General features: G+C 51.0%; 13 protein-coding genes across 13 annotated transcripts; 5 read left to right on the top strand and 8 right to left on the bottom strand.

Annotated features, from left to right (window-relative positions):
* Positions 1-44: 44 nt before the first annotated feature.
* On the top strand, positions 45-548 carry GNI_068550 (hypothetical protein; the record flags this gene model as incomplete). Its single annotated transcript, XM_011131929.1, has 1 exon — positions 45-548. The coding sequence occupies one exon, from the start codon at positions 45-47 to the stop codon at positions 546-548; it is 504 nt and encodes a 167-aa protein (XP_011130231.1).
* Positions 549-1,280: 732 nt separating this feature from the next.
* On the top strand, positions 1,281-3,554 carry GNI_068540 (RNA helicase; the record flags this gene model as incomplete). Its single annotated transcript, XM_011131928.1, has 1 exon — positions 1,281-3,554. One exon carries the CDS (start codon positions 1,281-1,283, stop codon positions 3,552-3,554), a length of 2,274 nt encoding a protein of 757 aa, XP_011130230.1.
* Position 3,555: 1 nt separating this feature from the next.
* Positions 3,556-4,461, bottom strand: GNI_068530 (hypothetical protein; the record flags this gene model as incomplete). Its single annotated transcript, XM_011131927.1, has 1 exon — positions 3,556-4,461. One exon carries the CDS (start codon positions 4,459-4,461, stop codon positions 3,556-3,558), a length of 906 nt encoding a protein of 301 aa, XP_011130229.1.
* A 167-nt stretch (positions 4,462-4,628) lies between these two features.
* GNI_068520 (FMN oxidoreductase) lies at positions 4,629-5,723 on the bottom strand (the record flags this gene model as incomplete). The annotated part of the gene is made up of 1 exon (XM_011131926.1): positions 4,629-5,723. One exon carries the CDS (start codon positions 5,721-5,723, stop codon positions 4,629-4,631), a length of 1,095 nt encoding a protein of 364 aa, XP_011130228.1.
* A 92-nt stretch (positions 5,724-5,815) lies between these two features.
* GNI_068510 (putative transmembrane protein) lies at positions 5,816-7,092 on the bottom strand (the record flags this gene model as incomplete). Its single annotated transcript, XM_011131925.1, has 2 exons — positions 5,816-6,790; positions 6,976-7,092. 2 exons carry the CDS (start codon positions 7,090-7,092, stop codon positions 5,816-5,818), a joined length of 1,092 nt encoding a protein of 363 aa, XP_011130227.1.
* Positions 7,093-7,235: 143 nt separating this feature from the next.
* GNI_068500 (mRNA capping enzyme, large subunit) lies at positions 7,236-9,361 on the bottom strand (the record flags this gene model as incomplete). The annotated part of the gene is made up of 2 exons (XM_011131924.1): positions 7,236-7,400; positions 7,439-9,361. The coding sequence occupies 2 exons, from the start codon at positions 9,359-9,361 to the stop codon at positions 7,236-7,238; spliced, it is 2,088 nt and encodes a 695-aa protein (XP_011130226.1).
* A 208-nt stretch (positions 9,362-9,569) lies between these two features.
* On the bottom strand, positions 9,570-10,851 carry GNI_068490 (putative pelota protein; the record flags this gene model as incomplete). The annotated part of the gene is made up of 3 exons (XM_011131923.1): positions 9,570-10,436; positions 10,537-10,611; positions 10,687-10,851. The coding sequence occupies 3 exons, from the start codon at positions 10,849-10,851 to the stop codon at positions 9,570-9,572; spliced, it is 1,107 nt and encodes a 368-aa protein (XP_011130225.1).
* A 156-nt stretch (positions 10,852-11,007) lies between these two features.
* GNI_068480 (protein kinase domain protein) lies at positions 11,008-12,796 on the bottom strand (the record flags this gene model as incomplete). The annotated part of the gene is made up of 2 exons (XM_011131922.1): positions 11,008-11,055; positions 11,099-12,796. 2 exons carry the CDS (start codon positions 12,794-12,796, stop codon positions 11,008-11,010), a joined length of 1,746 nt encoding a protein of 581 aa, XP_011130224.1.
* A 322-nt stretch (positions 12,797-13,118) lies between these two features.
* GNI_068470 (hypothetical protein) lies at positions 13,119-13,565 on the top strand (the record flags this gene model as incomplete). Its single annotated transcript, XM_011131921.1, has 1 exon — positions 13,119-13,565. One exon carries the CDS (start codon positions 13,119-13,121, stop codon positions 13,563-13,565), a length of 447 nt encoding a protein of 148 aa, XP_011130223.1.
* Positions 13,566-13,856: 291 nt separating this feature from the next.
* GNI_068460 (putative glycosyltransferase group 2 family protein) lies at positions 13,857-14,930 on the top strand (the record flags this gene model as incomplete). The annotated part of the gene is made up of 1 exon (XM_011131920.1): positions 13,857-14,930. The coding sequence occupies one exon, from the start codon at positions 13,857-13,859 to the stop codon at positions 14,928-14,930; it is 1,074 nt and encodes a 357-aa protein (XP_011130222.1).
* Positions 14,931-15,177: 247 nt separating this feature from the next.
* GNI_068450 (hypothetical protein) lies at positions 15,178-16,417 on the bottom strand (the record flags this gene model as incomplete). Its single annotated transcript, XM_011131919.1, has 5 exons — positions 15,178-15,283; positions 15,324-15,599; positions 15,644-16,075; positions 16,117-16,202; positions 16,298-16,417. 5 exons carry the CDS (start codon positions 16,415-16,417, stop codon positions 15,178-15,180), a joined length of 1,020 nt encoding a protein of 339 aa, XP_011130221.1.
* A 494-nt stretch (positions 16,418-16,911) lies between these two features.
* On the top strand, positions 16,912-22,468 carry GNI_068440 (ABC transporter; the record flags this gene model as incomplete). The annotated part of the gene is made up of 2 exons (XM_011131918.1): positions 16,912-19,505; positions 19,546-22,468. 2 exons carry the CDS (start codon positions 16,912-16,914, stop codon positions 22,466-22,468), a joined length of 5,517 nt encoding a protein of 1,838 aa, XP_011130220.1.
* Positions 22,469-23,196: 728 nt separating this feature from the next.
* Positions 23,197-26,109, bottom strand: GNI_068430 (piwi domain protein; the record flags this gene model as incomplete). Its single annotated transcript, XM_011131917.1, has 1 exon — positions 23,197-26,109. The coding sequence occupies one exon, from the start codon at positions 26,107-26,109 to the stop codon at positions 23,197-23,199; it is 2,913 nt and encodes a 970-aa protein (XP_011130219.1).
* Positions 26,110-26,331: the final 222 nt, after the last annotated feature.

Here is a 26,331-nt window from a genome sequence, read left to right as displayed (position 1 = left end):
TATGGGTCGTATGTGATGTATGGATCGGGGGCCATTTAATTTAGATGAAAGGTTGTATCTCGGTTGCTGTTGAATGTGCCAGCAAGAAATCGTTGATTGCTGGCACTGTCATATGTCCAGCTGGAATCTTTGGTGTTTTAGACGGGCAATATTATGAAGAGTTACAGGACCTGATACTAAACCAAAGTTACTATGTGGTAAACTTTGAGGATCTGCGACGGATGCCGCCTAAGATCAAGAGGCTAGATTCTGTATGGTCTGTGCCTGCGTATTCCTTAAGAAGGAATGACCTGCGGGTTCATTGCAGGAATTCCAAACTGACTCGCGCGGAATTTGATGAATGTATGCAGAATAGTATACCGACCCTCGAGAAACAAACCGACCTCAGTATACCGACCCTCGAGAAACAAACCGACCTCAGTAGAACTGACATTGGTTGGAAGAAGAGCACTGGTTTGAAGACAACCGGTAATAAGACTAACGGTGAAAGAAGCCTCAACGATAAAAAGGCCGTTGAAGGAAATAGTAATCGGCCCAGAACAACTTAGTGCCATGTCGCTCAGCCGTTTTCGATGGTACTATAGAGGGTGTGAACTGTTCTGTGCAAAGGGAAGGAAGCTGAGATATGCAAGTGGGACTGACGAAGTGTACGAAACAGATTTACTTACCGAAGGGTTGTACGTTGTCTTGAAGGAAAAAAAACTTACGCCAAGTGTTTCAACAGCCTAACGGAACTCTCTTTGGATGCGATCTCAAAAACATGTGTCTCAAACTCGGTCTTTTGTACGGCAAGGATGTAAACGGAGAGAAGGCGGATAGATCGGTAGCTGAACACGCTACTATTTGCTGTCGGCATCACGGACGCATCACGGACGCATCACGGACGACGCACGCACCGTGATCGTCCAGGCATCGTCTTTTCAACCGTTTGGCAACGTCTCTAGATTCTTTTGTCAGCTTTATGCTCAGAAAACTTCTCTTGTCATGAAAATCAGGCGTTTATCGGTTGCCATCTATCTCGGTAGTAAAGACATGGTTGCCATCTGTTCGGTAAGGAGAAGACGGTGACTACAGGTACGAAGCATGTTTACTTCCTGAAGGGTTGTCCTAAAGCCGATGTGTGCCGGACCAAGAAGCGATAAGAACTCAGGGAGTTCACGGATCAGTAAGTGCTGAATGTAGCACCCCAACAAGGTTCAGGACGGAGTCGAATCCTTTTGTGAAATTTGCCGGGTGGGAGGATTCGACGAAGAGAGACGGACCGGTGATAATTAAATAATATGCGGCCTCGGGATACAAAGGAGCGCCGCCTGAGGAACAGAGATGAAGAAGATGAATTGAATGACAGGTTAGCAATAGAGTTGCCTGGGTCGGGTGAAAAGTGGGTACCGCCTGTGTGTTATTGCGAGACCCCAAAGGGAGCGGTGAAAGCCACCTTGCCGGAGAATGGAAGCATTGAGACAGTCTACTCATTTTTCGAGCTACCAATATCAATGAGAACTCTAGAAGGATTGTCGAGATACAACACTATGACCAAGATCCAGTTTTTGACGATACCTCACATCCTTGCTGGACGAGATGTGATTGGAGAGGCTGCAACAGGAGGTGGGAAAACATTGTGCTTTGTTATTCCTATTTTGGAAGGTATGGTCCGTGAGACTTGGGATAAGGCAGACGGTTTATATGCTATGATTATCACCCCTACTAGGGAGCTAGCGATGCAAATATTTGACGTGATTGCTACTTTTAAAAGGCATGATGGGGTATCGGCAATGTGCGTGTTTGGAGGCAAACATATCAGTAAAGAACAGAATCGTATCGGCTCTGTCGGAATCCTGATAGGAACTCCAGGACGAATATTATGCCATTTGGACGAAAGCCATTTGCTTCGGGTTCAGAATGTCAAATTTTTGGTCTTGGATGAGGCGGACAAGCTTATAGAAATGGGGTTCTCGGAAACGACTCAGAAGATTCTGGAAGCCCTGCCAAGCAAAACGGAGCGCCAGAATCTGTTCTTCTCGGCTACTATGCGCGGTGCAGTTAGGGTTCTAGGTCAGAAGTTTTGTAGAGAAGGAGAAACAGAAATGATAACTGAGAATTTCGAAGGCAAACTTGGCACGAGCACTTTAAAGGCCAAGAATCTGTCCCATTGTTATGTTAAGGTGCCCTTCCAGGAAAAGGTCAATGTACTGGCATCCTTGCTTACCCGAGAATTCAAACAGAAAATTTTGGTCTTCTGCAGCACCATCAAGCAGGTACGCTTCCTGTATGAGACCCTGCGGGCGATCAAGACGGGTGCACGTATTATCGAACTACACGGAGGACAAGACCAAGGCAAACGACTGGCAATGTACGAGGAATTTTCGCAAAGACAAGCTGCAATGACACTCATCACTACAGACTTACTCGGAAGAGGTCTGGACTTTGCTGGAGTGAATTACGTCATCCAGTTCGATTGCCCGCCGGACTTAGAGACGTACACTCACAGAGCGGGCCGAACTGCCAGAGGCCTTAGCAACTCCGGTAAGTCTATCCTCTTCGTGGCCCCTTCGGAGGTAGAGGTTATTCGCCGGATTACCTTAAGCGGTATACAACTTGAAGAAATACTCGTGAACAAACAATTCGCCAAAGATATCAAACCACTACTCAGGACCCACTGCGCCAGAGATGACGCCATCAAGCACCTCGCCATCAAGGCTTTCCAGTCCTATATCAAGGCCTACTCAATCATGAAGAACAAAAGAATCTTCAACCTCAAGGCCCTACTCAGCGCCAGGTCCGCACTCGCCGCAAGCCTCGGACTCATCTCCACTCCACCCCTTCCCAACGGTGTAGAACTCCAGGACAGCGACTCCGACGAAACCACCGACCATGACTCCGACACAGACCGACTCTCCGGTGGCGTCCAACCCCAGGCGCCCAAAACCAAAAACAAGACGAAGCTCGAAAGACTCAAGGAGAAAGTTGCCGCGAAGAAGCAAAAAGCAAAAGACGAGACCACCGGCGAAGACCATCTCTCCTCAGACGAGGAGGGAAAACGGCCGAAACTCACTAGACGCGAGAAAAGGCGACATAAACTGCAAGAGCTCAGGGAAATGGGCACTGAAGAGCTCATGAAAGACGTCGGGGAGAAACTGATCGTCGCAGAACCACTCGTCCTGCCAGCTGAGCCCCAAGGGGACTGGCGGGACTCCGCCCGCGTCCAACAGGCGTTAAAGAAGAAGCGCCTCGTCATTCGAGCCGACGGCACGGCTAAACTAAAGGGTGCTGGCCCAATCCAAACCGAGCACAAATACTTCCCCAGCGACGACGACGAAAAGCCAGTCGACATGAATACCTTCGAAGGCGTCGTCTCGATGATGCAAGCCGATCAAGACACCGAAACCCGCGAGGAACGTCTGAAGCGGCTGCGATACAAGCTGGAGACCGACAAGAAACAGAAGCTGGAGGAAAAGCACAAGCGCAGACGCACCGCCAAAGAAAACGCAGCCCAAGACGACTTGGTCGCCGAAGACGAACTCGAAGCGCAGTTGGCTGCGGAATTCGGCATATAAATCACAGCGCGGTTCGGCACCCGGCACTCTCTCGACTGTTCACCTTGGCACCTGCCTCCACGCGGATGCTGCCGATTTCACCCTCACTTCCCACACTCTCCACGTCCTCCGTGTCCGCGGTGTTTTTCGCCACGTCTTCCTCAATAACGTCTAAACTCGGAGTCCACAAATCTTCGCTCTGCGTGTCCAGCCCCTTCGGCGGCGGCGGCTCGCAAAAGTCAATGGCAGCGGACAAGTCCCGCTCCCAAGGCGGTACCTGTGTGTGCAACGCCTGCGTCTGGATCGCCTCCAGCTGTACCTCCTTCCGACGGGACACAAGGGCCTCACCCACCAGCAGCGTGAACGCGGGGTGGCCCCCGCCCGGCCAGTGGTTCAGCATCAGAGACGACAGAAGTTCGGCAGGCGAGAAGCTCAGCGGATCCTGGCTCGTGGAGAGGACCGCTTTGACGCGCACAGTTGAGCCGATCGAGAGCGACTGCAGACACCGAAACTCTTGGCCAAAGCACGTCTTCATTAAGTCCACGAAGTCGATGTAATAAAGCTGCCACCCCGGCAGCGTCTCCAGGAAAATGCTGTGTGTGAACTGAGAGTTGCGAATGCGGGGAGAACTGGTTGAGAAACGGGCGCGGCGGACCACCGACTGGGTGTCTTTCACGCCGCACTCGAAGGTGAAGTCCCGTCCCACGTGCTTCATCAGCAGCAAGAGATACGTGGTTTGGATCTCCAAACTGGGTTTTGGAGAAACTTTCTTGGCCATCGGCAAATCGACATGGACGTTAGACCCGGCAATCTCGTAGCAGAAGCCGCGCAAGTCCTCGTCGTACACCTTCTCGACGTGGGGCATAGAGAGGTCCGTCCGCAGTTTCAAGTCGTCGTCGGCGACTGTGCTTTCCGTCTCCGAGGACATGCTGCCGCGAGAAACCCCGACAATGTCCCAATCCGCCCGGAAGGTCTTCATATTGAACAGCAGCCGGCCTGCGTCCTTGGTCTTGCGAGCGGCACCCTCGGCACTAGACGACACGGTAGACGACGACCCACGGAAGGCGCAAGTCATTGGTGGGAAAACCCACACACTCACTCCCGGCGCACTCGAGCCCTTTTTCGATAGGCGAGAGCCTGGTACGGTGGGAACCAGTGCGGCAGGCCGAGCACGGCCGCCTGGTGCCGCGTCCAGTAGGGGTCCTTTAGGTGCTCTCTGCCCACCGCGACCAAATCAGCGTCCTCATTTACCAAAACGTCGTTGGCTTCCTCCGCGTTCGCAATCCCACCCACCGCAATCGTCTTGACGGACGCTGCAGCCCGCAGTTGCGCACTCAACACCAACTGATAGTCCCAGGAGTGCACGATCACCTGACCCGGCGAAACACCGCCGCTGCTCACGTGGATAAGATCCACTCCGGCCGCGCACAAACTACGAGCGAGGTACACCGAGTCTTCCATCTGCCAACCCCCTTCGACCCAGTCCACGCACGATATGCGCACACTCAAAGGCATGCTCTCTGGGATCGCGCGCCGCACAGCCTGCACGACCTCTATACTCAACCGACAGCGGTTCTCCAACGAACCACCGTACTCGTCCGTCCTGCAGTTGACCAGCGGGCTCGTGAACTGGTTGAGCAGGTAGCCGTGTGCGTTGTGGATCTCAACCCAGTCGAAACCCGCAACAACCGCTCGCCTCGCGGCTGCCGCGAACGTCTCCGTTATCTGGACAATATCCGCCTTAGTCATGGCCACCGGCGTCCGCCAACCCACGTCATAAGCAACCGCACTGCTGCTGATCGCGCTGCTGGGCGCGGCCGTCTCGACTGAGACGTCCCTCACCAGCGCCTTGCGTCCGGCGTGAGCCAGCTGTATTCCGATCTTTGCACTCTGTTGGTGGTGCACAAATGAAGTCAGCCGGGTCAAGGCATGCGCCTGCTCGTCGTTCCACAGCCCCGCGTCGCCCGCAGCAATGCAGCCGCGTTTTTCCACCGCAGTGCCCTCGAACATTAACAAACCCGCGCCTCCCAAACTCAGGGATCCGTAATGCACCAAGTGCGCGTCGTTTATCATGTTCGTCTCCGGGTCCGCAAACCAGGTGCACATCGGCGCCACGACTACCTTGTTTACGAGCTCGAGCCCCCGGATTCGGTACGGCGTGAAGAGCTTCGGCACTGGAATGAAGCTCATGAATTTCCGGCCCCTTTGGGACACGTCGAGGATAATACTTCGAGGACGCCATACCGCTCCAAGCGTATCCCTCGAGTACCAGAGTTGGCACGCTAGTCGATCTTCTGTTTGAGCTGCACCTTCCGGTACCAGAGGTACATGGCGGCAGGAGTCAGTGAGCCGCAGACCATCGTGAAAATAATGCACCAGTACTCCGGGGACCCTGTGCGGCTAATTACCCTCAGTAACGACAGGAACAATCCGGACGTCACGCCAGCCACTCCAATCAGCGTCCCGCGCAGATGTGGCGCCAAAAATTCCTGCGCAAACGTGTACTTGATTCCGTACGTGTAGGACATGGTGGCGATCCACAGGAACACAGTCCCGTACTGCCCGGCATGCTCTCCCGATAAGGACGCCAAGAAAATGAGTCCGTAGCAAACGAGTTGCAGAAGAATCATGATCGGAGTTCCCACGCTATCGCAGAGCTTTCCTTGGGCCAAACCCAGGAATGCGTCGGTCCACATCCACCAACCCATGTCCCTTGCGATAGTGGGGCCCACTAAACTGGCCATGTCCGATTGGTACCATACGCCCATGAGCATCAATATTCCGGTCAAAACCACGACACATACGTATTCCGGAGTAGCCATGGCTTCCAGGAGTTCCTCCACCTGCTTTACCAACGGGCGCTTTTCTGTCTTTTCTTTTGGTTCCTCTTCATCTCGAGACTTCGGTAACGCCAGGACATATACAACGCATAGTGGGATCGCGGCGAACATCATGAGCGATCGCCAATAAGACTCGAAAGTTAGGTCAGGCAGGCCTCTCCATATCTTCATTAAAAGGGGAGGAACAAGGGAACATAATCCTTGCAGGCAGACAGCTAAAGGAATGAAATATAGCGCATCAATATACTCACTATACGTAACCGCCAGAGCAGCGTTATCAGGAAACATACACTCCAGAACCATCGCCGGGTACGCCACCAAATTCACGGATAAGCCCCCAATAATCGCAGCAACAGTCATGCCATCAAAAAGAGGGCTGTCGTGGATCTGCAGTTCAAATTGCAGCACACACAGGATCTGATAAAATAACACATGCCGTCAATTCAATCCTACCGAGCCAATTAATCCACAAAGACGCGGGCCGAGGCGGTCGAAAAGCACCCCCGCTATTATCGATCCGATACCTTCCGTCATCATATACGTACCGAAGAGCTCGTTGACCGCTTGGAACTGCGCGTCACACTGGACAAACTCGACCCTACTGACGCTGCTTTGTTCCGGTGAGCAAAGATGCGAATATCGGCCTCCTCGAAGCAGCAGGGACCTGAAAACTTCCCATGCGCCAAAGAGCCGACTAATAGTACCGAGAACCGCGCCATAAATGACAACCGCGCCAATTTTCTGAGCGGAGGGAAGATCCTTGAGTGCCATTTATGCCCGCACACGTGTGCGCGCGAACATATTTCGAGTTACATTCCGCATTCGATACATGCCAGTATCGTCTACAAGTCCTTTGAAGCTCTCAGGCGCTCAGCATCTGAGTTTGGTTGATTTGGCTTTGAGCGGGGGGAAGAAGAGCGAGCTGGTTAGGATCTGTAACATTGTCGGCCCTTTTTTGGAATGCGAATACATGGTAGAACGAAACAACTTCCATCTGTTTGTCTGCGTTTTTGCTTTTGTGTCTCATCTGAAATAGCGATAGTTCGGTCAGGAAGAGGGGCTTACTTGGTCAAATTGGTGTTGGAATCGGACGGCATCGGGGTGTCCTTTATTTTGCATAAGCTTGCAGTATTCATCAAAGGGCCTTCTGAGAAGGCAAACGAGGTTGCACCTTCTCGCAACCCTGCAGAAGGCCCGCCAAGGAACGACGAATTCAGTGGCATCAATATGGTCTAGCAGCCAGAAATGGTATGGAACGCCCCACTTCTCATTGACCATATAGTAAGTGGGATCTGATTCAATGAGGGTATGTCCCTTTCGGTCTTCTTCGAGCCCCATTCCCATTGATATTTGGGTCCTCATATGTTCAGTTTGCTGATGTTCAGTAACCCAGGGTGGTGCACCTCCATCGCCGGGTAACACTACGTTGGCAATTTTTTCATTCGGTTGCTGTTGATATTCGGCCATGGCCTCGAGTGCGAAGGTAACGCTGTAGACCTCGTTTCCAAAGGAGCATCCGTTTTCGTCCCTTTCAAACGTGTCTTTCCTCATCCGTTCCGCTACAGCGAATGAGGATGGACAGGATCCAATGAAAATGCCTCCTGGCTTGAGTTTATTGCTAATGCTTTGGAGGATGGCCTCCGCATTTGCCTCGGAGGACAACGTATAATGAATAGCCAACTGAACACTAACCACATCAAATGCAGCAGTCTCCGGCGACGCCAAAAACTTCTCATAGCTGTCCGGAACCAACATGTTACCCACATGGAACCTAAAAGGCTGCCCTCGGAAGTCATGCCGCTGTAGACGCCTTCTGGCTTCTTGAATTTCTTGAGCAGAGAAATCTATTCCGATGTAAATTTTGGGCTGCTTATCAAGAACCTTAAACAGATCTTGACCATGACCACAGGCAAGGTCAAGAATTGACGCTCCCATGGCAACGTACTCATCTATTAACAACCGCTTCGCGTGGTTATTTGTTATACGTACTATCTCAATAGCAGATTCCATAGCCGCTCCAATCTTCTTCAGGTTATAGTGCCTCTTGACATCGGCTGCACTGTCTCCGAAAATGTTCGGATAGTAGAGACTCTGTGAGTCCAGTGGGTAAATCTCCTTCGTGTCCAAGGCGCTAACCAAGGCAGCATTGTTATAAAACAGCTCCGCCATTCCTCTCGTAAATTCTCGGGGAAACGGCTGTCGAATCGTGCATAAAACCCGGCCGCTGTGTCCTGACAGCCGCAGGTACGCTCGCCCGACCGCGTCCTCCTCCTTGTCCTCAGATTTCACTACCTCGGTAATTAATTGCCAACTAAGAATTTCATCGGAGAAGGTGAACTCCAGCTTCTCAATCTCTTCCTCTTTTACTGGGATCATATCCGCCACACCCGATGGATTTGAACCGTGACCATTCGGTGCCAAGGGGAGATGTGTTATAGGGTTGGACGCAAGCAGTCCTGTGTTCTGGTATTGAACCACCTCATATTTGAGTTGAATCGGAGTACCTGGTCTGTACACCAGTAAGGAGTCAACCAGCACTCTGTTTTCGCGCGTACGGCCCTCTTCATATGCTCCACTCTCGTATATTCGTCGCCGGATAGTGGAGTCATTTATGTGAAAGCGACAACTCTTCCCTTGCGCTTGTCTGGCTTGCGCTATCGACATAGTATTCCGTATCAATTCATTAATGACTTCCGCCCGAATGTTCCTCCGAAAGACCACTTGTCCAGAAGAATATGCCTCGTCATCCGAATGGAACAGTGCAGGACCATGGATCGGCAGCTTCACATGCTTCCCATTGGTAGTGCTAACGAACACTCCTAAAATCACTTCCAATGAACTATTCGGATGCCGTAGGGATGTTTCCACCAACCCCTCAATCGACTCCACGATACTCGACAACCGCTTCTCCGAACCCAGCAGTGAACATGGTACTATGTTCTGTAAGCATCGCCTCAATGCACTGTGACCATAAAACTTTTCCGCCATTATAAAAGTTAAGTTGCCCGAAAGCACCAGCCACCCAACCCTCCACGTAAGTTCAAACCCAGCCTCTCAATCTTAATGATTTCCCCTTTGGACATAATACAGCAACGGAGGTAATTTCGGGAACGCATTCCAAGGGCACAATGGGATAATATTCCAAAAACATAGTGGGAAAACACAGACCGGATACAGGGCACAGTGGGATACAGTATCAGGGTACCAGTTCCCGTGGAACGCAACTGAGATCTACTTCCTCTAGTTCGTAAACCGGGTACCTTAGGACAGCGGCAACATCTGACAGAGCCTGAATGCTGTGGGAAGCGATACCTCGGTAGGACACGATGATAATCTTTGCCTTGAGATGTTCCAGCTGCTGGGCAAGTTCTGAGAAGTATTTCCGTACTTTTAAATTGCTGCTTTTGAACAAGCGGTCTGATATGATAAGTGAGTCAATGGCTCCAAGGTTACCCGCTGTATACACTCCCGCTAGACCGTAGGTCACTCGGAGTGGGTCCTGATTTTTCATTTTATGAAAGTTCTGAATAGCCTGGAATTCGCACACGGCTCTGGTATCTGCGAGCTTTCGAGACACCTGCTCATTGCTCAGTAACCCTTCCAAGTCGGTGGCTTGACATCCAGACGATCCAGCACGGATGAAGAGTCCCTTGGTTATCCCCTTTCTTTGTTCCGCAAACAACCACTCGTAAAAGTCGTCATAGACCTCCGGCTTCCCCGCCAAAATGATACATCGGATTTTGGTAAGGTCAAAACTGGTATTCAATGCCGCCGCCAACATTTCATAATACTTCAACTTGGCCTTATCCGTCTTGCCGAAAGCAACGTTCCGCGTGTTCGCCTTCACTACCTTCCCCTGAACCCGACCACACGACTTGATTAAGGAACCACAAAGTAAATACAAATTCGCACCACCCAATTCCATCAACACAGCCCCCACCTCCGCCGACTTCTTAGGGTCTGTTGCCTCAATCAGCACTCTACGAGCGGAGTAATCCCAGTCTATCTTGGTCAAGCGAACCGTATCGTTCACGCCCAACTCTATAGTATGATATTGTCCTAACTGTCAGAAAACCAACGATTCACATCAGGGCATTGACAACAAGGGCATTGACAACAGGGGCAGTACCCGAGACGGAGTGGGTTGGGGGGTGTAACCTTACACTTATATCCTCACAGTCCGTTAAAACCTGTCCTGCAATCCTTATGGACGCGTCATCAGGAGCGTAGTCAACCTTCTACAAAGAAGGTTAGTTCCCAAGGTAGTAATCTAAGAGGGGATGAAAGACGTGCGAGGGTGGGGAGAATATTACCGTGACTTCTATCTCTAGATTGAACTTCTTCACTGTAACTCCGGTCACAACCCCATCGGAGTTCTCTTTCTTGATTTTGCGGGACGTCCTGGCATATACTTTGTCGTGAGGTTCCACCAAATTGTACAGGGCCCATAAGTCATTCGTATCTTCCGTTTCCTGCATTGACGCTCATTGGCCTTTCGGTATCGCGGGGGGGGGGGTTGCGATGCATTGAATTGCTTTGAATGGTGGTTCTAATCCTTACCAAACGAACCGTGCTTGTACCTCGCAACGCATAAGCACGACCACCCGATACTAACCTCATAGGAAAAAATGGCCCTATTTGTTCTGGCCCCCCAATTGTAGCTCCACGACTGCGTTTGAGAACTACAATAGCGCAGATGACCAAGAAATCACCATCATACCTTACCGAAGCCCTAGACTCTATAGGAAACCGATCGGGTCCATTGTCTTGCTTAGACTCGTCATTTATCATTATTAAGCTCCGGAACTGAAACCAGAAGTGTACATGGGACAGGTAATGGTGGGACAAGTAGTGAGTAATGATGGTGAGAAGAGTATAGTGTTGGGACGAGTTGGTTGGTACTGCTTCATATGTTAATCCTGTGCCTTGAGCAGTTGCTTGGCTCATGATTTGTTCCACCGGAATTTGCCCAAAGGTGTCGCCTAGGACATCCCGCAGGTCTTTGACCGTAATGAGGCCGGATCGGTCAGCGTCGAGTAAGTCGAAAGCTTCTCTCACCCAATGGTCGTCGGTTGTGAGCTTTGCATGAAGAGTGGCTGCCAAGAAGGACGTGTATTGGACCTCTTTGCTATCGTCTGGGTCTATTCTGTGGAATATAGTCTCGGCTTCTTCTGTAGATATTTTGAGTTTCGAGGTTACTGCTTGGACGAAGGCGGTCATGCTTATGGTACCGGATTGGTTGTCATCCAGTTTACGGAACTCTTGTTGTAGGTCCTTAACGTCGTGGGAGGTGAAGGAATAAGCCACCAGTTTGGCTGCCGCTCGCTTCAGGGTGTTGGCTTCCGCAAACTGTTTGATTGAGTGCAGGACATCTAGACTTATTTCGTTGTCGACTGTATGGGCGTCTTGAAGCCATGGATGTTGGAGCGCCTGCTTGGCGCTCGGTCGTTGCGTGGGGTCCTTAACCAACAAATGCTCAATGAAGCGTTTAGCGCTCGGTGAGATCGTGTTCCAGACTGGACTATTGAAGTCATACTGTGCATTCCGGATCTTCATCAAGATCTGATAGTCCACGTTCCCATTGAATGGAGGCGAGCCGCTAAGCAGCATATACACAATAACACCCAAACTCCAGATATCACACTTCTCTCTGTAGCAGCCGTCCATGACCTCGGGCGACACGTAATAGACGGTGCCATGCATAGCTGTCATAGGTACGACAGGTGAGAAAATGCGAGAAAATCCGAAGTCAATAAGCTTGAGCTCCGCGTCCTCACTCATGTTAGAGTACACCCAATTCTCCAGCTTCAAGTCCCGGTGGCATATCGAGTGACCATGGCAGTAGTTGATGGCCTCTAACATCTGCGTAGTCACCTTGATAGCGTCTGCCTCGCTATAACGCTTTTTAGCAGCCAGACGGTCGTACAGCTCGCCCCCCGTACACAACTCCATTACCACGAAAATGCGTTTGTCGTCCTCGAAAACCTCGATCAACTTCGCAATATTCGGATGGTCCAGCTTCAGATATATATTGACCTCATTGTGCAACATAGCCGCCTTCTTAGGCGAAATATTCTGGAGACTCAAAGTCTTGATGGCGTACCGTACCCCTGTCACGCGGTCCCTGGCGATCCTCACGATTCCTGACACGCCCGTACCCAGAATCTCGTCCGAGAGTTCGTACTTCTCGTAAACTTGTTCGGTGCTCCCAATGTGTACTCTGGCAGTCGCAATACTGCGACGCACATGGTACGCCGGAGGCTTCCCCTCCGTTTTGGCCGCTTCGTTGTCACAAGACAGCGGCGCTAAGTTCTTCTTGATGTCGGCCAACTCCGTCGCCGTCGCGCCTGTGGACTGCGGTGACCCTAACGCCCCCCCCTTCATCTCATTCTGTGCCACAGGCTTGCACGACGTGCAACCCATCCGGAATTTTAAATGCTGGCCTCCATACGTCAACTCGTCGAAGTTAGCCCCATCTTATCGCTTGCTCGCCCCCGTACCCCTATGCTGCTCTATCCCTCAGCAACGGCTCACCCCCCCCTCAGCAACTGCTCACTGAACATGCGGCCACCGACCTTTTGCCAAACTGGATGATGGGCACCAACCACGACTCACGACCCGTACAGGACCTGCTCAGGGCCTGGGGCGAAACACAGCACCTCCTGTTGGAAAAAGTAAGTACTATCCATGCCACATTTGTTGCGCGCAGCCCGTATCCTTGAATCCTGTGGACAGAATTCGATATATGATGAATGAAAGAATAGAGCACAAGCTGGTTCGGGTTATCCAGCTATATCAGCTGGTACGACTAAGAAAACTCTTACATGAACCCTCCGGAGTGCTAGCAATACAGGAAAGGAATCCCAACTCGGTTCTGCTGGAGGACGCCGAAAACACCACTGCGAACCAGTGGAAAACGTTCCTCAAAGATCACGACCTCATTGTTGCCGACAACTGCGGCTGGAACGAATTTGCCCACGTGTCTAGCTCTATACCTGGCCTTGACATCCAAACTTATCAGCGAATGGTGGATGACGAAGACGACCCTGTTGCTCAGCAGCTTATCGAGCAGGCCCAGGTGGTGGCTGCTGAGAACGACGGATGCTTGAATCCCGACAGCCTTAGTCAGTGCTATCTTCAGGATACTTTTCGTCAGGGATTTTACAAAGGCAGATTTCATGCTCGACTTTGAAGCGACCGTGACATATTCGTACTTAGTTGGGGTCAATCGCACAACGCACTAGCGCACGGACCTCGGCCTACCCGCGAGGGGGTATTTTTAAAAATGGAATAGGGTAAGACTCGTGGGTCCCTCCGGTCGCGGCATGTGTCCCTCCGGTCGCGGCATGTGATGAATAGTCTCAGTTGCGACCTTCTTGGCGGTGACCACTAATCTTGCCTGGTTCGGACCTGCAACGGCAGGGCCAGTCGGAGCAGTCGCCCGTGCGGGGGGGTTTGGGAAAACACATATTTTTTGCGGGATATGTTGGCAAAACTCTGGCTTGGCTTGACTGCGGTGGCCTTCGCCAAACCAGTAGCACCCATTGCCATTGTGATCCCCTGCAATGCAGAAGACTTCCATTTCCTACCTCTAGTACTAAACAGCATTGCGAATCAGACGGTGCTACCTCAGGAGACAATACTGGTTGGAAATCTACCAGAGTCGCACGCGGATGGGACCCTTTTGCTGGATACCGCATCGAAGGGACTTAATGTCCAAAACATTTGGGCTACTGCGGACTTGCAAGAAAAGGAAGAGGAGGTCTCGTTGTTCTCTTGGATAGTGGATCAGGTACGTGGGACACAGTCTATGTCTTTGGAGGAGACTGACCAGACTCTAGCTGCGAGTCACGAACCGCCCAAGTTCCATTTCTCGGCTGATGGGAACAAGAAGCACAGGTCCCCTCAAGACGCTCTGAGGTACATCACGAAGGTACTTCCGGATACAAAGGAGGCACTGTCCGTCATTCCGCGCGTTAAGGTCTACGTGCGAGGCGGCACTCACTATGCCGGCAGCAATCGAGTCTATGGCGCCGAGAAGTCGAGCAACGACATAGAAATAGTTTGCTTCTTCGATGCTGATGACTATATGCACCCGCAAAGAACAGAGTTCATATGGAGAGCATTCAATGACACCTCGGAAAATATAGAAGCATTAATACATGGCTTCAAGATGCTCAAGATCACCGAGTGGAACAAAGAGATGCCCAAGTTCGCGAAGACTCTAGAGTATCCAGACTCCTGGGCATACCCGTCCGAAAAGTACTGGAGTGTTTTGCCCGTCAATAAGCTGCACGAAGGGCAAACAGAACCCTCATACGGAGGAAGGCCTGGCTACGCTTGGTGGTTTTCCAAGGATTTGGGCCTGCACTTCCCACCTGGTTCGCCATCTGGACACAACGGTTGGCTTTCCATCAAAAAATCGGCTCTGGCTGAAGTGCCCTACCCTGACATAAGGCGAGGCCAGGACAGCCTGTATAACTGGCGACTGATCCGTGCCCACAAGCGCTGGAATTTTTTGCACGTTCCATTAGGGGCATATCTCACGTACAGATGAGTTAGAACTGTGCTAGAAATGCGTAACCGCCCTTCCCCTCTCAATACACAGCCATCCGTTTAAGGTACAACTATCTATCTATCTGTTGTGGCACTTCTGTTTGTTGCAGCCCTTTGGAGTAGTCCGGCTTTCGGTGAGTACAAGACTAGAGCTGCCGTGACAGAGCTGTAGCATTACATTGACGCTGCAATTCCCGCGACGTACCCGACCGTGCGCAGTTGCGGGCCTGCCTCGATTACCCGTTCAACTACCCGTTCAACAGACTAGCCAGGACCTCCTTTGTATCCTCTTGTTTCAAAAGGACATTTGAGGAGGAAGAAGTCTCCGGAAAGAAATCTTCGGACGCACAGGACCTGGAGAATAGAGCATTAAAGCTGGTTCGCTATGGCTTACAGGATATTGAAATCGGTCGTAGTTGGAACAGAAATAGGTTGCATCTTTTTCCCTTGGAGTGTGGCTCGAACTTCCTTTATGAATTTTTCCGCCGCCAGTTTGTCCTGAAGACCGGGTCCGAAGGTTTTCATGCGTTGTCGACCATTTGAGTCCCGCCAACGCGCTTTCCAAGATCCTTTACAGAGGGCGACCCCGCGAACTTGTGATCTTTCTTTGGTGCCATCTCCGCTGAATGAGCTCTCTGATTCCTCGCAGCTATCTTCGTCTTTGACGGCCCTGCAGCAACAATTTCTTCTTGGCCCACAGTCACTTTGCCTTACCTTTCTGAGTTGTCCCTCTCTAGACTTTTTTGATCCAGTAACCATTTTCTAGCCAGCTCAAGGGCTTCGGCGTGTTCATATTGGTCCAACGAAAACATCGCCCTTTCATTTTTGAACCTTGCTTGCCACCCGATCTTGGATGCAGATACTTTCCATGTTACTCCTTCAATGCCACTCTGCGGAATCCCCTTGTCGCTTACCAAGACCGTCTCCGGCAACTTGCTCAGTGCCCAGTCCGGAACATCTTTTCTGCGAAATCGCTTCCGCATTCGTTGAATGGCTGCGTCAGCCGTAGACTTCTCGTCGCCAGGTGACGCCGAAAATGGCACTGATAATGGAGTATGGTGCTTCGGCGGAGTGGAATGATGACGGCGCCTCTTCGCATGAGCGCACCGGTCTGCGTCGCCATCACCACTGCTTATCAGACATATCCTGCCACAAAAGTTCGGTTTTCGCTAGATGTAGTAGCTTACGTAATTTCCTGCGCGTCAAGTAATACCTTTACTGGGGCTTCCAGAGGCAGGCGGCAGTTCGTTGACCGCATTTCTATTTCCGATATCTGCAAGGCGTTAAATTCGACAATGAGCCACCTACATCCAGTTTGGCCAGCTCAGGAAAGCCATCAGCCATTATTGTCGGCCACAGATCGCCTACAGTTTGGTATGAATCTTTTACAACAAATATCCATACTCCCAAACGGGGATCTATTGTTTTATCGATATGATCAATCACGGAGCTATCCAGGTACACCCTTAATCTCAATAGATCGGACATTCACGCAATTTTTCGGATTATTGGCGGATCGAACGCGCTAATATTTTATTTAGCACACGTGTGCGGGGAGAATTAGAGAGCGCAACATGGAACAAAGAGCTCCGCTGCTGCGGCAACAGAAAGTTGGGCGTGAAGTCCCACCCCCATCATTCGAAAAAAGCATACTGATGATGCTGTGGCGAAACCAGATTGTCCGGAAGCGAAGAAAGCTCGAGCTGCTTCTGATGCTCTTTCAGATTTTTGTTTGGTTCGGTTGGGGGTCATTCCGCTTCCTTACGGCCCGTCCGGAATGGTTCCCTCCGGTGGCCCCCAAGCCATCGGCCCAAACAATTAACTTTTTCACACATCCATCCTTTCCGGTCAATCATCCCATTGGCTTGACAGTGGCAACCGTGCAGGACTACGAGCCGTTGGACCCGGGAACCCAAAGGGCTTCGCCGGCAAAATATTTTGCGAACCATCCAGATGTCGACTCGGAATTACTGGAAAGAGTCATGGTTCACTTCTTGGCTCACTGGGAACGAACGATAGGAAATCAGCCGATTAGACTGTATAAAAACAATGGTACGCTTGCGGAGCGAATGCGTTTGGACGAAAGGATTGCGTTCGGGATCGAATTCGGTCACCTCAAGAGGACTGATGGCAATGTCACAGTGTCGCTGACATTCAAGGACGACGAAGTGCCGCTGGAGCTGCATGTCGATGGAATGCGGGGCGCCTGTCGACAAACGTCGAAAAGATATGCCCCTGAGGAATTGGACAGGTTATATCCGGAATTCAGACAGTGTGAGGCGGGGAAATATCTGCGATCCCCCTTTGTTTTGGCGCAAACCGTGCTCATGCACAGCGTAATTGCGGCAAAGGCGGAATATGAGCTGGATCCACAGTTCCCGGTTACGTCAAAATTCAGACAGATTCTAATGAATAAGCTAGAACTGCCTGGCGTATCGCTAATTGCAGAAGACTTTCCGCTACACGTGGCGTTGCACACACAATATCCGCAATTAGCCGCGGCTACGCCATTGTTCATAATGTTTGCATTTTCCCGGTTTATCATATCATCCATTCATGACGTGGTGGCGGAGAAGGAATCCAAATTAAACGAGGTGATGAAAATATTTGGACTCGGCACGGCGGAGCACTGGGTTTCTTGGCTGCTGACTGCCTGCATCATGAACCTTCTCTACACTGGAATTACCATGATCTTGTGTAGATTGTGCAATATGTTTGGAGAGTCCAATTATCTTGTGATTGCAGTTCTCTTTTACTTCTACCTGCTGTCCTTGCTTACTTCCGGATTCCTCGTATCGGTGTTTTTCGATACCTTGCAAGGCGCTAGTGCTGCCGGAATGGTGTACCACGTGGTTTTGAACGGCGTTGGTCTGATGCTGAGCAGTCTGCGGGACACTCCACAGATTTACAAGAATTTGCTCTGCTTCTTCTCCCCAGTCACGTTCTCTTTGTGCATTGACGAGATTATTCGGGCATTGCCAATGAAACCGCTTACCTTGAGCAACTGGTTCGATTTCCGGAATAGCAATATCGGATTCTATACACTTGCGCTCATTGGCGGTTCTCTAGGATATTGGTTGCTGGCGTGGTACCTTGATACGGTTCTTGCCAGCTCATTTGGTATTGCTTTGCCGTGGTACTGGCCAATCACGGAACTGATGAAGTACATGACGGGAGCGCGCTATGGGCCGGACGCGCCGGTCTCGCATCCGGCTATGGACGCGTCAGACGATGCAATCGGTGATATTGCTGGCTTTTCAGAGCCGGTTCCTGCCCAAATTAAAGAAAAAGGAAGAGCTGTCCAGATTCGAGGTCTCGTCAAGGAATTTACTACTGCCGGTGAGGTCAAGAGGGCCGTCGACAATTTATCCCTGGATGTGTATCGATCTGAGATATTTGCGCTTCTCGGCCACAATGGCGCTGGCAAGACTACAACCATATCAATTCTTACTGGAATGTTGGTTGCTGACGGTGGTGACGCTTTGGTAAATGGATACAGCATTAGGACGGAGTCAAAGCAAGTACAGCAATCTATTTCGGTGTGTCCTCAACACAACATCTTTTTTGAGGAGTTGTTGTGCATAGAACACCTTTGCTTCTTCGCAGGTCTTCGGGGAATAGAAGTGAGAGAGCCGCTGCTTAAACTTCAGAATCCTTCGGTCTATGCTGAAGAGGTTATGGAACAAGTTCAGAAGATGCAAATGGAGCGCCAGATGCGCCAGGTAAGGGGTGAGGAGATTCATTACGAACATTCGGACACCAAAACATGGAACGGAGTATTGGACCTGATTGATCGTTTCGGCCTCATGTCGAAAATGTTTACGCACCCGCGAACGCTGTCCGGCGGTCAAAAGCGCCGTTTGTGGTTGGCCCTGGCGCTGCTTGCCGAACCAGCGGTCGTGTTCCTTGATGAACCGACTTCTGGGGTGGATCCCGTTGGAAGACAGGACATTTGGAAAGTGATCCAGGAAGAGAGGAAAACGGGTAGATGCATCATTCTAACCACGCATCACATGGAGGAGGCTGATATTCTCGCGGATAGGAAGGCTGTCATGGCGGCGGGAAAATTGAGGTGCTTGGGATCCTCCCTGTTCCTGAAAAGTAAATTTGGAATCGGATACTATCTGGAAGTACAGCTTGAACGTGATTTGGACCCAAGCCAAAGAGATGTCTCAGTCAGGCAGATTACAGACTTGATTAGAAGCCACGTTCCATCGGTCAAGCCAATTCTTACGAAGAAGGAGGCCGGCACTTGGGCATCTATATCTCTCGTGGCCGGGGTGCTGATTTTCGCGTTGCCCCTCGCGGAGCTGCCTAATTTCGGCCCACTTCTAATGGAGATGGAGGACCAGAAATCCACGTTATCTATAAGGGACTATGCCGTTTCTATGTCCACTTTGGAAGAAGTGTTCTTTAGACTGGGAGAGGAAAATCAAGACACAGATGAACCGCTTGAAGAGACAGAAGAACTCGGTGTCCACGGGCGTCGTCGGTCATCCGCTGCCTTACCTTTACCAAGCGAAAATGAGGCCGCAGAAGAAGACATTCACTTGGGAATGAATGATAGCGACGAAGTGTAAGATCCCATATTTTATCTATGTTTATTTGTCTTTCAGGGCTGCCAATCTGGCTAATCAACGGTTCCAGAGACCGCAAGGCAGTTCGCTAATCGACCAACTGATTGGCGTTACGTATCTGAGGTACGCCCAAGTGTTCCACAACTTGCGGGCATTCTGCCTCGATGTGCTACTGCCTACTGGATGCTTCTTGCTTGGTCTCTTCTTACGCCGGGGTGACGGCCCCCATTCAATGGATTTGGGATTTGACGTGAAGGTTCAAAGGTATTTCATGAACAGTCCTGAATTGATCAACCAGACCATTCCGTACTATGTGGACAGCGAACTGTCCAATTTGGGGCGGCAGAAGGTCTTCAAACTCATCGATCAATTGCCTTTCAAGCACCAATTGATGCCTCTACACCCGTGCATGGCTCCAGAGAACCTAGTCGAAATCTCTGGAAAGCAATGCCAAGCTGCCTTGTTGGAAGCAAGCAAGCTGTCTGCGGAGCGCTCGCTGGACGTGGACTTCGAAGTCACGCCCACAACGAATAAGGAATATCTTCTAAGAAGGCCGACCAAACTGAAGCGGTTCGGCCCCGACGCTCCAGTTATTGAAGAGGACTACCCGTACGCCTTCAATATCGCCCCCGAACTGCGGAGTGGTAAGGTGCGATCTGAGGGAAATATCCTTAGGAACTTTGTGTGGCGAAGCACACAAGCTGACATGTTCGGTGTGTGGGATAATTTCTATCCCGCTGCTATTCAATTTGAACCGAATCCTCACGCTTTGAATGATGACACTCCATTCGACGCGGTATCTACAGATCCAGATGATGTTCTAATTCGGTATATGTGGAACCCATATGCTCCACATTCATTCCCAGCTTTCCTCAATGGTTTGGGTACCTCTGTGGCCAATAACGCACTTCCATCCAAAAACGGACAACACGAATTCGAATTCCGATCGACGCCCACATACAGGGACATACCGGTATATATAACCACACTGACGTGGGCTTTGCACTCGCTCTTATCACTGGGTATGTCCTTCTTGCCATCCCGGTTCGGCCATCAAGTCATGTACGACAACTACATGAAGACCAAGCACTCGCTTATCGTCATGGGATGTCCGTTTGTTGTGTACTGGATCGGGACATTCATCATTAACTGGCTGGTGATGGTGCTGACTAATACGAGCATAACGTTTGTGGTAGGGTCATTCATACCACTATTCGCACGCCATCCGTGGAGCCTATGGATGCTTCAAGCATGTTTGCTTGGACACGCCGCCGCAATGCTGGTGTACGGATACTTCTTCACCTTCGTCATGACCAGTTCCAGGAGCTATAGCGTGTTCATGCAGCTCAGCACCATGCTCCTTTCCCTTGGACCGGCTTATATTGTCTCCACGTTCTATGACTATAAGCTCTACGTCTGGGGCATCCCGCTACGTTATCTTTCTGGCATTATCCACAAGATCTGCGTGTTCACTCTTGCCCCTTACATTCCGCTTGGCTCCATGATGACTATTATCATGATTATGAACCAAGCTGAGCAAGAGCGCCGAACTGCCCGTTTGGATGAATTCCTGTCGCTGAACAACCAGGTTGTTTGGTGCGTCCTTGGTGCTATCTTCCAGACAGTCGTTTACGGAGCTCTCATCATCTATCTTGACGCGAGGGAGTACACGGCAAAGAAACCAAATCGGCATGCGGTTAAGGCTTTGAAACAATGGAAGGAGGTGAGGACCAATGTCCGACAGCAGGTTTTGAGCCAGCCTGGTGCTAGTGAGGCTATGGTTCCTGCTCAATTCCAGATCACCAAGGACCAAGATGTGCTTCAAGCAGAAGCCGAGGTGGATGACATTATGACCGTTTACAACGCCCAAATGCAGGCGGAAACGACCAACGCTCCCATTCCCCGCTACTTCCCTAATCTCAGATTGGGGAAACAGCCCAAGGACCTGCCCGCGATATTGATCCACAATCTTCACCATCTGTATCTGCCCACTTCCTCGGCGGGCGACGTGACTGTGGCCCAAAAGGGAACAAGTTTCTGGGTTAAGAGTGGAGAGGTGATGGGATTGCTCGGTCCGAACGGTGCAGGAAAGTCAACTACTATCAACCTACTGACATGTGATCCCCACATTGATGCCCCGACTGAAGGTGACGGATATCTGGGTGGTATCTCGGTTAGCACCACCCCACAAGACGCTTACGCACACATCGGACTCGTGCCCCAGTTTGACGCGCTTTGGCCAGATGTGACTGTCAGTGATAACCTGTACACGTTTGCCAAAGTCAAGGGCCTGTCCCGCGAAGAAAGGGTGAAAGTGACTGGCGATTTGCTGAAAAAACTGGATCTGATACCTCACCAACACAAGAGAATTCACGAGCTTTCAGGAGGTAACAAGAGACGAGCCTCTATCGCCGTGGCATTCTTGGGTAACCCAAGAGTGGTGCTCATGGACGAGCCGTCATCCGGTATCGACCCGGCAGGAAGAAGAAAATTGTTGGAGATGCTAATGGCCGAGCGTCAACAGCGTGCGATCATCATCACTACTCACTCCATGGAGGAGGCTGAGAGTCTGTGTACCAAGGTCGGAATTGTGGTGAATGGACAGCTACAGTGTCTGAACACATGCCTGTCGATCAAGAATGCTTACGGCACGGGATTGAGACTGGAATTGGAGCTTGCCGCGGACTGGAGAGGCACTGGTAGGCTTCGTCAAAGCGACCGTGATGCCGTAGTTGCATGGGTGAAGAACAAGCTGCATCCTGACAGCGTACTGACGGAAGAGGTGGCATCTCGCCTTTACTTCACGATCCCGGTGGATTCGAGCAAGCTTGGTGAGATTTTCACAGCCCTTTCAACTGAGAGCGAGCAAGTCGGAATTAAGGAGTACGCCGTGGCGCAACCCACAATGGATCAAGTGTTTGCGATCTTCGCGAAACGCCAACAGAATTTGCAGGAGCCTTAAGTTTGATGGGCTTGTCCTTTTTGGCTTGTGAACTAGCATGGTTTTCCTTGCTATTGTGGGGTTCAGTAGATGTAATAAAAATTGTAGACCAAGGTCCACGTCAGGATAAAGGACTGAAAGAAGCGAACCGCTTGTGAATCATAACACTGGCGTGGTGGGAACAGTGTGCGCTACCATGAAGCCGGTAATAGGGCCGGATCTGTAGAGTGTTAGGATGCTTGGGAAGAAGTCAGACAGTGCTCCTTGGGTTTTGACCATGATCGTTAAGGCGTACATGGTGGGCACAACTAACACAGACATAACTAGAAAGACGAGGGCGCCTAAACAAACGGGCAAACATATGGTGAGTTCTTGGTCTCCTTACCATGTATAAACGAGGAGATTCCTGCCCGACCGACAAGTACCGCTAAAGCGATTGCAACTGCATGCCTACTGGATGCAGGGAATAGGCCAACCTACCAGTTTTCATTACACTGTGCTGATTTGCCTTAGATTTGACACTAAGCTGGCACGGCCATAGGGGGTGTCCTGAACTTCAAGTTTGCCCGATGCGAACATTAAAATTTGAGAGTGGTCTTCCCATCAAACCCCGCGTTCTTATTGACCCCAGCCTGGTGACATTGCTCTTCGCATTTTCTGTAGTTATTAATACCTACTTCCAGTAAGTCCCTGACCCTATTGTCCCGAACCCCATTTTACTTCATTGAAGGGCTAATCTAGCTAGTTACTTAGTTGTAAAAACCAATGTTACATCTTTGGCTCTTCTCTTTTAGCTGTTGGTCAATTTGCCCAATCCTGCCGCCTACGTCGGCAGTGACTCCGACGTTGCCGGAAACAAGGTCTAGGTATTTCAGGAGCTCGTCCTTCTTCCAAATGCCTCCTCTTTCAGCTAGGTTGGAGGCGTAGTAGACGGGAGCGGGCATGCTGACAGCTCTTTGTGCGCGTTGGAAGAGGTGTGCTTCCTGGTAGATGAAGTGCGCGTAGAACATCAAGCGTTCATTGGCGCTCATTTGCTGCAATTGCGCGTCGAAGTCCTTGAGTGTGTCGCAGTAGACCATGTAGCGAGCAGGGTGCGAAGTGCCCTTGATGCCAGCCTGGGAGAGTAGGTAGAAGTTGGGGACTGAAGAGGGGATGGAAAGGTTGTCGAAAACGACTGTGCCAGGAGGCATGTTGGTAGCGTCATTAGCACAGTTCGGAACGAAGAACCGCGTCTGATGAGCGCGCCGAACCGCTATGCAGAGGACCACTGGAGGAGTGATCGACTTCTCATTGTAGGCGGAAGCGATTGCGCGAATTTCCTGTTGAATTGTCTCATTTAGCATTCCGTCACTGACTCCATCTCTGAAGAAAATAATGCGTTTTGGCCACCGACCTGTGCCGTCTAGTCTTGCTCGCTCATCCAAAACATCCTTGGCCATTTCGGTAAGTCTGCCACACACATCAAAGTTGCCTGCCGAGTTTTCGCACCGTACAGTATGCACGTATGACACGCCGTCTCGGTCAACAGAGCAAACCAGAGCAGAAATAACGGGTATTAGACTTTTTCCATCCTTCAGCCTCGGCGCTTGTGCACGAAGGTTGGAGAAGGCAAGAGCCATGATGGCCGTGTCTCCCTTGTTGCCTAGCATCTGTTGCACAGCCCGAACCTCCACGGCGGCATGGTTGATCTTGTGGCAAATGCCACCGAGTTTTTGGTTCACCTTGCTCAAGATGTTAGCAATGTGTCCTTCCATGCCACGGTCTCTTCTGTTGATGATGGGAGTCTTCATCGCTGTCAGAACTTGCGTTGTAATCATTCCGTCAAAACAACTCTTGACGTCCCCATACAAACCAGTGTGTTTCTCGCGAATAAACACGAATAAAATATCCAGGTGGTTCTGCTTGAGAAGTTTGCCAAGCTTCTCGGCTCTGGCCTGGAGGTCAGATAGTCCATTGCAAACCCACTTGAATTCGGGGGCTTGGGCCAATCGCATGTTGTACTTGGTCGATTCTCTGCTGACGGTGCCAAAGAAATCCTGGACGAGATTGTCGTCGATTCTGCAGCTATAAATGATTACGCCGTAGTGCTGCACGTTTCTCGGCTCAATGAAGGCGCTCTGGGACATGTTCCACTTCCCTTGACCCACCTGAATGCCCATGGTCTGTCCCTTCTTGCCGCGCACCCCATACAACAAGTTCGGAGGTCTAATGACATGTGCGGAAACGAGCATTTCTTTCTTGCTTAGTTCAATCCCAAATCGCTTGAGCACTGGGTTCTCAACGAAGTGTCGGGATACAACATTGTTGATGTACCTAATTCTTTCTCCCGGCGGCATGGTCATGATCTCGCCAATTCTCGCCTTCACCGCCTCGTTCACCATTCTGTTCACCGATTGTTGGCACACTTCCAACACCTCCACCGGGTAGTAAACCTTCTTGCCCCCTACCTTCTCCATCAGGGGAGCGTTAGGGTATCGTAATTTTATCTTGTAGGTGTCGGCAAAGTATTTTGTGACGTTGGTCAACTTTCCGTCTTTCCCTTCGAACTCATACGTATTGGCAGTTAAATCACTAAGACCCTTCACCTTGAACGGTCTGTAATTCAAGTGAGTTGCGTTAAGCTTCAAGCCCTTGAGGCACTCCCGGATCTCCGCTTTCTTCCGGTCATTGATAGTTGCGGAAGCCGTCACGCGAATGCCCGTAGAAACCAGAATGTACTCCTCGAGGGACTGCTGCTCAAGGCCCATGGTCGAAGCGGCGTTCACACAAAGCGTGATTTGATGCGTCCGCTCCTCAGGCACTTTCGTCTGGCCATTCTGAATCACCGAGAGGGTCTGGCAGTGCCCCTTCCATAACTTCATTGCGCCTAGACTAAGTTGTTGACGACTGTCTTGTAAGTCGATGAAGGCATCCGGGTCGTCCTTCGGCAAAAAGACCCGCTTATTCTTTGTGTAGTTGCCCGCACCAGCTGCCTTCTTCATAAGGATGTCAAAGAGCTGCTCCTCCTCACGAACAACGTCCATGCCGCCTCCGGCAGCATACTTGGTAAAAGCGCGGCACAGGTTCAAAGGGTCTCCTTGGGGCCTAATCGACAGCGTCCATTCGACCTTGGAATGCAAGACCTGCACTTCCAAACGGATGGGCTCCTTGTCAGCAGGATAATAAAGGATTCGGTCATCGTCGTAAAGAACAGAGTCGACATCGATATGGTTCTTGTCAAGAGCCCTTTCTACAATGGCCACTCTGGCATCGGCTTCCATTGTGTACTGCAGTTCCGAGAGCGGCTGCAACTCGACCAAATGTTTTTGGAAGAGGATCTCGCTCTTGGGTGGCAAAATCTCGTAGTGGTTAGTAGCCGTTTGGGTGGCACCATACACCTCGTGAACGGGGGCAGGACCGCGACGGTCGCCGCTGCCGCCTCCACCTCTGCGAAACCCGCCAGCTCCGCCTCCACGGCTATCAGAATAGCGGCCTCCAGCTCCGCCTCCACGGCTATCGGAATAGCGACCTCCGCCTCCGCCTCCGCGGCTATCGGAATAGCGACCTCCAGCTCCGCCTCCACGGCTGTCAGAGTAGCGACCTCCGCCACGACCCCCACCATAACCTCTGCCGCCATCGTCACCACCATACTGGTTACCGTACCCTCTGCTACGGCCGCTCATTGCCGATTTATTAAAAAGCGAATAGAGAGCCAAGAATATCGATTGGTCCTGTCTCCGTGAAAATGGTTGTTTGCGTCGAGTGCGGACGAGACGTTCTGCGACTGTTCAGGGACTACGGAAACCAAGCTATTAGGTTAAAAAGATGTGAACACTGCGGAGCTATTGCTGACAAATACATTGAGCTTGATCAGGTGCGAGCTTCCCATTTACCCCCCCTCCCCT

The sequence above is a fragment of the Gregarina niphandrodes genome (assembly GCF_000223845.1).
Source record: "Gregarina niphandrodes unplaced genomic scaffold scaffold00011, whole genome shotgun sequence".
In the NCBI taxonomy this organism is placed as follows: domain Eukaryota; phylum Apicomplexa; class Conoidasida; order Eugregarinorida; family Gregarinidae; genus Gregarina; species Gregarina niphandrodes.
This window is presented reverse-complemented; position numbering and strand designations above follow the sequence as displayed.